This window comes from Palaemon carinicauda, chromosome 29 (genome assembly GCF_036898095.1).
Source record: "Palaemon carinicauda isolate YSFRI2023 chromosome 29, ASM3689809v2, whole genome shotgun sequence".
NCBI classification, from domain to species: Eukaryota; Metazoa; Arthropoda; class Malacostraca; order Decapoda; family Palaemonidae; genus Palaemon; species Palaemon carinicauda.
In genome coordinates, this window is record NC_090753.1 from 87,913,947 (window position 1) to 87,925,420 (window position 11,474).

The 11,474-nt window shown below is 37.5% G+C and overlaps 2 protein-coding genes across 2 annotated transcripts in view; both read right to left on the minus strand.

Annotated features, from left to right (window-relative positions):
• Positions 1 to 2,532, minus strand: part of LOC137622327 (dual specificity mitogen-activated protein kinase kinase hemipterous-like) — a 57,820-nt gene extending 55,288 nt beyond the window's left edge. Inside the window, 1 exon segment of the mRNA XM_068352907.1 lies at positions 2,358 to 2,532. Coding sequence (XP_068209008.1) covers positions 2,358 to 2,511 — 154 coding nt within the window. The 5' untranslated portion in view covers positions 2,512 to 2,532.
• A 3,538-nt stretch (positions 2,533 to 6,070) lies between these two features.
• The window catches only part of LOC137622328 (uncharacterized), a 14,026-nt gene continuing 8,622 nt past the window's right edge, over positions 6,071 to 11,474 (minus strand). The window contains exon 10 of the mRNA XM_068352908.1: positions 6,071 to 11,333. Within this exon, the coding sequence (XP_068209009.1) occupies positions 10,433 to 11,333 (901 nt within the window). The 3' untranslated portion in view covers positions 6,071 to 10,432. The remainder of the gene's footprint in view (positions 11,334 to 11,474) is intronic.

The following is an 11,474-nucleotide window of genomic DNA, read 5'->3' on the forward strand; positions in this document are numbered from 1 at the left end:
GGCCCTGATGATACCAACACGCCAGCAAAAATAAATCTATACTATAAAGGCATTATGAGCGTAAACTACAAAGAAGAAGAAAAGACCATGAAAAATATAATAAAAAACAACGTTTTTGCCACGGTAGAGGATACTGAAATCAACCTCATAATTTATTACCAATCAGCAAAAACACGAGACTTGATAATGAAAAACAACCCTGCCCCTGCCATGCAAGATGACTTGAAAAAGACGAACATAGTGTACCGATATAAATGATCTGTCCAGGAATGTCCTGGCACCTACATCGGGATGACGACGATGCGTCTTTCTAAGAGATTATCTTGCCACGTGCAACGGGGTGCAATAAAAATGCATTGCCTCCAAAAACATAATTTCAAGATAACAAGGGAGCATATACAGTAGTGAAAAATGTAACCATCATCGGCCATGCCCCTGACAGCAGACTTCTCCGGATAATGGAAGCTCTTTTCATTCAACAACAAAGACCTAACCTCAACACCACGCAAGAAGGGACCTTATTGCCAACATGTATAAGGTCCATCACCAATAATAGTCCAGGCAATAACAACTATGACAGGACTGACATAGCCGAAGGTCAAAACATGGATTATCTCCTGAACCAGAGTCAATAATCCCACCAAACATCCCAGCGAGGCAGAGGCCACCACCCAGTAGGATTAATGGTCTCCACCCTAGGGCGGTTCTTGACCACTAAAGATGGAATGTCGAAACAGGACTCCGTATATAATCCATCAAAACAACACCTGCATTTCAGTTCACTCTTGACAATGAGCAGAAAACCTTCTCACTGCTCGATACCGGTTGAGTCGAAGGATGTGTTAAACTCAACTCCACGTAATTTATAATTTTTTGTACAAGAGTGACCATTACTTTGTGCACACTAACATTGTGATAGTGTTTCATACTTTGTACATATCTGTACTTTTATAATGTGTTGTGATATATTAAAGACTAATTGTGAATGATATGGTCTTCATCACCTTCCTATTGATATGTCCCTTTCCAAGTTACTGGCGGATTGTACAAATGAAGAGAAAAAGATAATAAGAACAATAGAAAAAGTTAATTACAAAATTAATGCCACTGAGGCAGCAATCACTTTCAATAAAACATGTTATTATGCAGTCATAGCTGGGATAAAAAGAACTCTAGACTTGGAGCGCAGACATTAAAATATCAATCATCAAAATAAGAAAGAACAGTCATCACAAAACAATAACCCGACAGACACAAGGTTTCATATGGCTCTAACAATTAATCGAGTAAATGAGTTTGCCGACTGATAAGACACCCATTCGAAAATGCATTCTATTGATGCGGCATACTAGGATAATAGTTATGTCTTTCAAAATCAAACTGTCACTTCCACACTTATCCTCCCAAAAATTACATTGTGTAAATCATTGGGTAATTAAGTCTGCCGCTAGCAAAGACGATAAGAATCCTTAATATCCACGTCACTCGTCACCCACAATAATAAGTGTACTTACAAGTACGTTGGTCAATGAACTAACACTAATTAGAGCTTTTGTATGTCAGTGACCAGTTCCTCCCAATTGCATTAAAAATGGACACCAACTAACGTAAACCTCAACCCCTAACCTAACCTACAAGCCGTGTCCTTACCATCTTACTTAACAGGGGGGATAACTGGGCCCCCCGCGACCACCCTTACACTGCCGTATTCTTAGCCGGCCATCATCATACATACAGGTGGCCGCTATCATACACACACCCCACTAATTATTAAATTACTGGTCATTGCTCAGCTGTGGCTGACTTTGCTCACAAATAAACATTACGTACTCCTCTGCTCTGGGAAGCGGTAAATATTGCACTATGTGCCTTAATCGAGTGTACGAGTATTTGGGCCAACACAAATATGGTGACCTAAATACCTATGCACTAAACTAAGGTAAACCTGAACAGCAGACGGGTATATATATACCAACGACTAGATTTAATTTTTTTCTAGGGCTAGGAAAATTATTAGTAATTACCTTATCGAAAAGATGTAAATGCACTAGTCATACTAGTAAAAGCTTTTTAAATAAAACGAGCCTAGACATGATTATTGGACAAACTATGCTCAACTACGAGCAGTAGGCTAGCCTAGCTTTGCCTAGCAATCTATTAATAAGCCTATATTTTCCCCTAATCATTTTATTAACACCACTTTAGACCTAACGGGCCATCAGGAATAGTCACACGAGATGGGGCGAGGTCATATCGACCAGGTAAAACCATAGGAAATATAAATCACAGAAATAATGTTTTGGAAAGGAAACGTCGTAACCAGGCTATCTGTCCTTCGCTGGTCATTTTTTACTTACGTGGTTTAGGTCTCCTCTCCGAGCCGGCTCTTTCCCTCGAGAAATCTAAACTTAAGTTCGTATTCATCCTTTCTCTCGACTTAGACTCATTCTCTGCCTGCAATCTAGTTCCTAACCCCTGCAGCCTATCTTGTAGCGAACTCAGTGTCGCCATTTTTGTTTTCCTTCTATAAATCTTTACACCAGCGCCATCTATGACCTTGTGAGGTGGAAAAGGTGCGTTCACTTTAAGTATTACCGTATGAATCACTAATTTATTAAACGAATACCATATTAAAATATTTATTGGGCCTATATTATCGTATTTATCTAATTTTTAGATAATAATAACGTAAATTTGTTAACTAAACAACTGTATGTTTAATAATTTGCAAAAAAATGGTGAATGCTTACATTTTCTTGCGGCTCGTCGACTCGATGTCCAAAGAATCTTTTCAAGGAGCATTCATGGAAAAAAAAGAAATAAATAAATAAAACGTTAACTATACGAAGCTAGTTACCTTATCAAGAATTTATTGTATGTTTAAAAGAAAGGAATTTTCTCTCTCTGAACCCCTTACGAATATCATTTAGTTCTATCGAATGAACAGCTGATAAGGAGCTGCCCCTTGGCGTCACAAGAAAGCTAATTTTTATGCAAAGGGTGGAAATGTTAAAGTGTAGAAGACATGCTTGAGTTGAAAACAAAATGAGAGATGGCCTTCAATACATTCTTCTAATCATAATAAAAGAAGAATGTCCGTGGTAATCTTCTTTTCCTAATTTAGTATTCCAATCATTTTATAGGCCTACAGCATTTACGTAAATTACGTATGCTGAAGGTTCTAGCATATTAAAAATTGAAGGGAAATATATATATGATGCCCTTGGGCTATCTCTGTGTGTGTGCTACTGAGATTGAAAGTTTAATCGTAGTACTGTAGCTCGGTAAACCTATTTACTGCTTAAGGTGACGTAATCTTTCAACTTTTTACAGAAGAACATTTAAATTATTATCAATATTCGTGGGAAATGTTTTAGTACAAGCTGTGTGGTTAATGCATATATCTCTACACACATGAATATATATATATATATATATATATATATATATATATATATATATATATATATATATATATATATATATATATATATATATATATGTGTGTGTGTGTGTGTGTGTGTGTGTGTGTGTGTGTGTGTGTGTGTGTGTGTGTGTGTGTTCTCTTTACAAGAAATGGCTACAGATATTAACCTTTTGGTTCTTACTAAATAATCTTAGACTGGGGTGAGGTAATCAGCCAATAGCTATACACCGCCTATCCACCTTACCAAGGCTGCAACCAACTTTAGTTAACTGTCAACCAAGTACACTATTCGCTGCTTAGGTCAACCAAGATCCAGCAGATTAAATTGTGTGAAATTGAAAGAAGTTATTGTCCATTATCTATACTTTCTTTTCTTCATTGTAAATAATAATGGCCTTGAATATCGCAGAGGTAGGCCTAGTTTCAACCTATCAGGTTCGCGGTGGTATAACCAATGTCCCGCTAGTAGCCCACATGCCAGCAACCCGTGGCTCTCCTTGGCGGTCATCTAACGCGTCCAATATCTAAATCAATTCTATATTTCTACGTTTCGTTGTGTGTCTGCCATGGCGGTTGGCGACCCCGATCTTTTCCGTCTGGTTTGGTTTCCTCCCCAAAGCGATCGATTATACCCCATTTTCTTCTTCAGTTATATCCTCCTAACTGGCCTGCCACTCATGCTATTGTTATTATCACAATTGTTCTTGTTGTTGTTTTATTGTAGCTGTCACTACTGTATCATTTAGTTAATGCATTCTTTTATATGTAGGCTACATGGCTTTAGGTCGAAATATAATCGATTATAATGCGACCATATTTTCTGCTTCATCTACTTGTCTAGCGTCAATAATTCCTCGAATGAGTATATATATATATATATATATATATATATATATATATATATATATATATATGAGTGTGTGCGTGTCCCTTTCTGGGTGAGGATACCTTAATTAACGCCGTGAAAGAGTTTTTGTATCCCAATGATCAGCGAAGCTGTAGCCTACCAGTTAGGGCCACCCATACTAGGTTGGTTTGCTGTAGCCTGTGAGCGACCAGACTGAAGTCCCCTCACCATTACCAATCCACAGTGGCCAGCGTTTTGATGAAAATGACCGAACCACAGGCATGACTTGAGACATGGCTGGGGCCTTTGTCCTGCAGTGGACTAAGAAACCATCTTATCAACTTTTGATATAAATCAAAATCTTAATAATTTCATTCCTCGTGAACATTACAAATGTCAGCTTTTTCTTCCATTGGCCGAGTGAGATACAAAATCTTATCTGTGCATCGTAGTCTCTCTCTCTCTCTCTCTCTCTCTCTCTCTCTCTCTCTCTCTCCATTTTAGTTAACTTTAGCGTCTAATTCTTTCCACGAGTCCCAAATAACGATCCTTTAACGGAAACGGGCATACCTGCAGTGGGGTCATATTGATTGCGTTATTTGCCTTCGATTTGGCGAACGTTACGTTCGATATTTGAAATGCTGGCAATATTCTCAACTGACGTAGTTACTGAGCATTTCAGGTAACAATATTTACATATTTTATAATTTCTATATCTTTTATTTTGCTCATTTGTTCGTAATTTTAATTTTTGAACCAGGAGTATCTTGTATTTTTTTTTTTAAAGATATCAGAATCAGTTTTTAGTTAACCCTTGTATTTGGCTCAGAAAAGGCTACATGGCCACTAGTAATTTTAGTTTACAGTATTCAATACTTTCTCCACCTTATGCTTAATATTCCGTAGATATTTTTTTCCTGTTTTCCAAGGTAATTTCTACACAGGCCTATTTTGTCCGTTTTTATGAAATCTTATAACTGCCCATTGTGTGCACGTAATTTGAAGAGAGTTACCGCAACACACACACACACACACATATACATACATATACACACACACACACACACACACATATATATATATATATATATACATACATATATATACATACATATATAATATATATATATATATATATATATATATAATATATATATATATATATATATCATGTTTAAGATTATGGCGGGGTATATATGAAATACCCTTTATATTTTTACCCTTCAAGGCAAGTTCCCTTTGACAAATGCAGCCTTTTCTAGTCCAATGCAGGACACAGTCCTCAGACATGTTTGGGGTTTGGTCAGTTTTCACCACCACGCTGGCTAGAGCAGAATACAAATCGGTGATGGTGGGAGACCTTGATCTTATTGCTCACAGCTAATCAACCTAGTATAGGTGGCCTTGAGTAGTACAGTCTTGGCCAGATATTTAAACCTTACTCTCTCAGCCTTGACTAAATCGCTTTAGTCCCAGTAAACCAATACTGCTCGATCTCAGAGGGTTGGAATGAAGAGCAAAGGATCTTTATTTTTTCCTAACTGCTCGATCTCACAGGGTTGAAATGAAGAGCAAAGGATCTTTATTTTTTCCTAACTGCTCGATCTCAGAGGGTTGAAATGAAGAGCAAAGGATCTTTATTTTTTCCTAACTGCTCGATCTCAGAGGGTTGAAATGAAGAGCAAAGGATCTTTATTTTTTCCTAACTGCTCGATCTCAGAGGGTTGAAATGAAGAGCAAAGGATCTTTATTTTTTCCTAACTGCTCGATCTCATAGGGTTGAAATGAAGAGCAAAGGATCTTTATTTTTTCCTATTTACTCCTACAAGTACAATATCCATAATACTAATTAAACAACTTACATATAGACAATATTCATTTCTATAAATCAATGGAAAATCATAACATACACAGTAGAGACTGTTTCCTGCAGTCCACCACGGTAAGCAGGCACATGTAAATTTTTTTTCTTTTTTTTTTGAAATTTCATATTTTCACATAATTATAAAAATAATTTTTCCCAATCATGTACTAAAGTTTAAGAAATACAACACGAAGCAGCCATGCAATAATTGATATATAAAAGATTATAACTTATTTTTAAAATCTGCGTGAGAATACGTAGGCCCATTTTTAACACCCTTTTTTACACCAAGGTTTATTTATGTTAAATAGGCTGATATAAGTCTCTTTTCTTGGTTTATACATGAAATCTATATAAAAATTGTTAGAAATCTTAAGATGTTTTTAAATTCATTATTCATTACTTTTCATACATATAGTTTGTTTCATTTCCTTTCTGGGCTATTTTTCCCTATTGGAGCCATTGGCATAGGCCTACTGCTTTTCAAGCAAGGGTTGTAGCTTAGCTAGTAAAATAATAAATGAAGCAGTAATTAAACCTCCTAATCATTTTAATATCAACCAAATTAATTTCTCATTTAATAATATTTCAGATCTAGAAAACTGACTAGAAACGGAGAAATTAAAATCATGGGCCTACGGTTTTGTAAGTCAACTTCGGTGAGAATTCATACTGGATTTCCTCTCTTTATTTACAAACAGGGAAGGGAGTAAATATATAGGAGCATTCTTGACTTTACAAACAGACTAGACAATTTGTTGATCTTTCATAAGTGTTTCCAAGTTCCAGAATATATAGGGGGTCACAAGAGATTGCAAAAGGCTTGTTGGAAAAACATCAAGGGGAAAAAAAAAACTCTTTATCCATTGTTGTAAATAATTGGTTTGTAAAAGCGTTAACGGAAAATATCTTTCAGTTAATTGTTGCTATAAACTTATTCAACGATAGGTTAAATCTACAATCACTTTGAACACGTTTGTTGCACTGTTTAAGGTTAGGGTTCTCTTGCTTGAGGGCAAACTATTCTATATGTTTCCTTATTTCCTTTTCTCACTGGGCTATTTTCCATGTTGGAGCCCTTGAGCTTACAGCATCCTGCTTTTCAAACTAGAGTTGTAGCTTGGCTAGTAATAATAATAATAATAATAATAATAATAATAATAATAATAATAATAATACAAATTTCACTGTTAATATATAAATTCATTGTGCTGTGGACATGGTGTTTATTTCTTAGTAAAGTCCTATAAAAATCTGGGAGGGAACGGCTCATTTTGTATAAAAGGGCAAGTTTTCGAAAACTAAATTTTTTTTGGGGGAGGGCATTGGTGTACTTTAAATTAATGTTTTGAAACAATAATATATTTTGGCAAAATGTACTTATTGGATATAACCCAATTTTATTTACTGAACGGTTTTTAACGGGATTTTCTAACTCGTAATAAATGCAAAGTGGCAACCCATCAGTTTCAGTAGTAAGTCACCAGAGTAACATTTATTTAAGCCTGTTGCAAGGCCACTCAACTCAGGATTTTGAAACCTGTTTTGTCGACGAAATAAATCAACATGATTTAATTTATTCTTTGATAATTTATCTAATATTTCATTTCAAGCAGAACTTTATATTTAATATTTTTGAAGTTCAGGTGACATTCTACAGTGGTCTCTGAAGTTCTTGTCAGCGCAACTTTGGTTTTTAGTGATTCTTGTCAATTACAGAGCAACTTTGGCCTTTTGTGGTTCTGGGCAATTACAGAGCAACTTGGCTTTTAGTGATTCTTGTCAATTACAGAGCAACTTGGCTTTTAGTGATTCTTGTCAATTACAGAGCAACTTTAGCTCTTAGTGATTCTTGTCAATTACAGAGCAACTTTGGTTTTTAGTGATTCTTCTCAATTACAGAGAAACTTTGGCTTTTAGTGATTCTAGTCAATTACAGAGCAACTTTGGCTTTTAGTGATTCTTCTCAATTGCAGAGCAACTTTGGCTTTTGGTGATTCTTGTCAATTTTAGAGCAACTAAAGTTTTCAGTGATTCTTGTCACTTACAGAGCCACTTTGACTTTTAGTATATATGAAAAGTGGGCTTATTAACAATAATGTCAGTAAACATTTGGCACAGAAGAATTTATCTGCTAAAATTGAGATCAAATTGAAGATCAAAATAATTTGGCACATGCGCACCTTTAGATTAAACATTCCATTAAAAAGAAAAAAAATGGCAAAACGAGAGAAACTTTAGACAGTGTACTGTGATTGGCTAAACTATTTCTCAATTGTACTGTTCATCGTTTGTAAGAGCAAATATTTCAAAGCGATCGGTTGTAAATATTTCTTACGTATTAAGTGGTTTGAAATGCATTCGCGGCCACGTACAAAAGGTACAATTACTAAATAATGTATTTACATTTACAGCATGTACTCAGTGGCTAATGCAGTCTCATGCAAAACGTTTCGAAGGACGTAAATGCACTCGAATGCAAAACATTTCGAAAGACGCTGATGCACTCGAATGCAAAACGTTTCGAAGGATGCTAACACTCGAATGCAAAACGTTTCGAAGGATGCTAATGCACTCGAATGCAAAACGTTTCGAAGGACGCTAATGCACTCGAATGCAAAACGTTTCGAAGGACATAAATGCACTCGAATGCAAAACGTTTCGAAGGATGCTAATGCACTCGAATGCAAAACGTTTCGAAAGACGCTAATGAACTCGAATGCAAAACGTTTCGAAGGACACTAATGCACTCGAATGCAAAACGTTTCGAAGGACGCTAATGCACTCGAATGCAAAACGTTTCGAAGGACGACAATGCACTCATATGCAGAACGTTACGCAAATTCAATCGCATGCAAAACATTTTGAAGGATGCTAATGCATTCGACTGCAAAACGTTTCGAAGGACGCAAATGCACTCACATGCAGAACGTTACGCTAATGCAATCGCATGCAAAACGTTTCGAAGGACACTAATGTTTCTTTGGTCGTTAAAAATGTTTTTTTTTATAAACGTTTTCGAATAACAATAAAAAAGGTTTCACCTAGATTTATAAAGATATGAATACAACGGCATTTTCATTTCGTAAATTTCAACAGAGGCATTCCCTAAATGCATTTAATCATGCAGTTAGTAAGTGGACACCTTTTACTTTGTTTATAAAAGGCCTAGATATACAAGTTGAATATAAATATATTAAAATCAATATTTCGTCTAAGAAAAAAAAAGGCATAGACAAAACGGGACAAAAGCACGTTTGAGGGAAAGTTAGAAATTCGCATTAGACTACAGGATATACACCGATGTATGATACAGTAACTGATAAGGTTCTTCGATCCTGTGTTTCTTTAGCCTCGAACACCTCGTGATCGATGCTGTTTGGTGAATCTTGTACTGTTTTCTGTCTTTCACCGCTGCGTCCATTTTGAATGGTGAAAATCACCAAGCTATGACTGAAGATCTTTGGTGAATAATTTTCATTATACGTATCTCTGTTACACCCATAAAGGGTTTACGTTTTTCATGACTGATCAACATACAGTAGTTAAATCTATATATATATGTACAGGAGTTTGATATATAAACAGTAATGTGGGAAAACCTACTGTCAGACAGCAAGTCTTTAACAGAAATCAAATGTTTATGAAATGTGTTGCAAATAAGTATTATCTATACAGAATGGTGAACATATATTCTTTGATAAGTAGTACAGTTTCAACCTTGGGATTATGATTATGTCATTCACTCCCCACCACACATTTGGACAAATTTTTGGGGTGAGATGCACAATAGAAAAAAAGGCCAATTTTTCAGCACACACAATAGCAGCCAGGATTCAGCGAGCCATGCCATCCATTACAGGTATTATACTCATGCTAATTCCTGCATATCTGGCAGCTCCTTAACAAGAACCTATGAAACTTGCAATCGTTACGAAGCATATGCAAGGAAGCTTGTGGTTTTTAAATGCACCTAATAAATGCAAGTTCATGATATGCAATCAAGGGATTAAGGCAACGTAACACGTCATGCTTGTCACTAATACAGACAGATCTCATTGCCATAAACGTCACGACAGAATCCAATTGAACTGGTCTTTCCCCTCCTTCAGGAGCAAGTCACCAGGGCAGTGGACGGGCAATTTAATAATGTGAGCATCCAGGAGTCAACCTATAACCTATTGCAGCTCTTTGGAAATCATCCATAGGCTTTGCCACTTAGGAAACTTGAAAAACACGTTGCGGATAATAACGTGACGAGCTGATCTCGCGGGTCCAGTTTCTAGCGGGCGCTTCAGACGCTGGTGTTGTACTGCGAATCGCGCGGCAAGTGCGGGAAAGTTCCGGCGTGATATTTCGGCACTGCGCCTGTAGCTGATCGCAGGCTGATCGATCTCCCGACGGGATGTCTTGCGGGGCTCGTGCCGTACACGTTCGGTCTCTCAGCTAGATGGCAAGCTTTGGGGCCAGTCGTGCGGCCATATATGTCCTGCAGTAGCCCTTGGTGGCTTGGCATCGCTTGGTCGCTTTGTGGGATTGGGGGAAGGGGAATCTGCGGTGCTTGTGGGAACTTGTGAGGACTGCAAGAGCCAGAGGTTGTACGGCCATATATACTCTGCGGCATCTGGCCATTAAGTCTCGTTCCTGGTCTGTTCATCTGGCCGTATATACTCTGGGAGCCATTGTAAGATTTGGGGTTACTGACCATCTGACCTGGATTCAGGGCTGTTGCAGGATTCATTGGAATAGGGGAGTTACTCGAACTGTTGCTTGCGCTGCTAGTATTGGCACTGTGATAACCACTAGAGCTGGCGGACTGCGAACTGTTGAACGTGTTTTGTGCCATGGCCATCAGATCTTCGTTGAAGGCCTTCTTCTTGGCGTCTGGTTGGTCTGTGAAGGAAGTCAGAGCCCTCGTTCCATAGATTGGGTCAACTGGAGGCTTGATTTCTTGAGCCAAGCTTCTCTGTCGACGAATGACCACCGTCGATTCTGTCGCTGGATACAGCAGAGACCCTGGCACTGGTGACACAGTGCCACCAGCGGCAGTGACCTTTCCTCCACCTGGGCAGTACCCATAAGGGCTGCTGGGTGATGAATTCATTGGAGGTCGCTGCATTGACATGGCTCTGGGAGGGGTCAGCACTTGGTTAGGGTCAGGGGGAAGTTGGGTTAAGTCGTCCACACTGTTTGATCTGAAATGCAAAAAGAATTTATGGTTGGCATTAGGTAAAGAATATTTCACTTTCTTCATATGATATTTCTGTTATTAGGGTTATTAGGACCACCAGAACATAATTATAAAGCAATAATCATGGAGTTCATTGGTTTCTCTC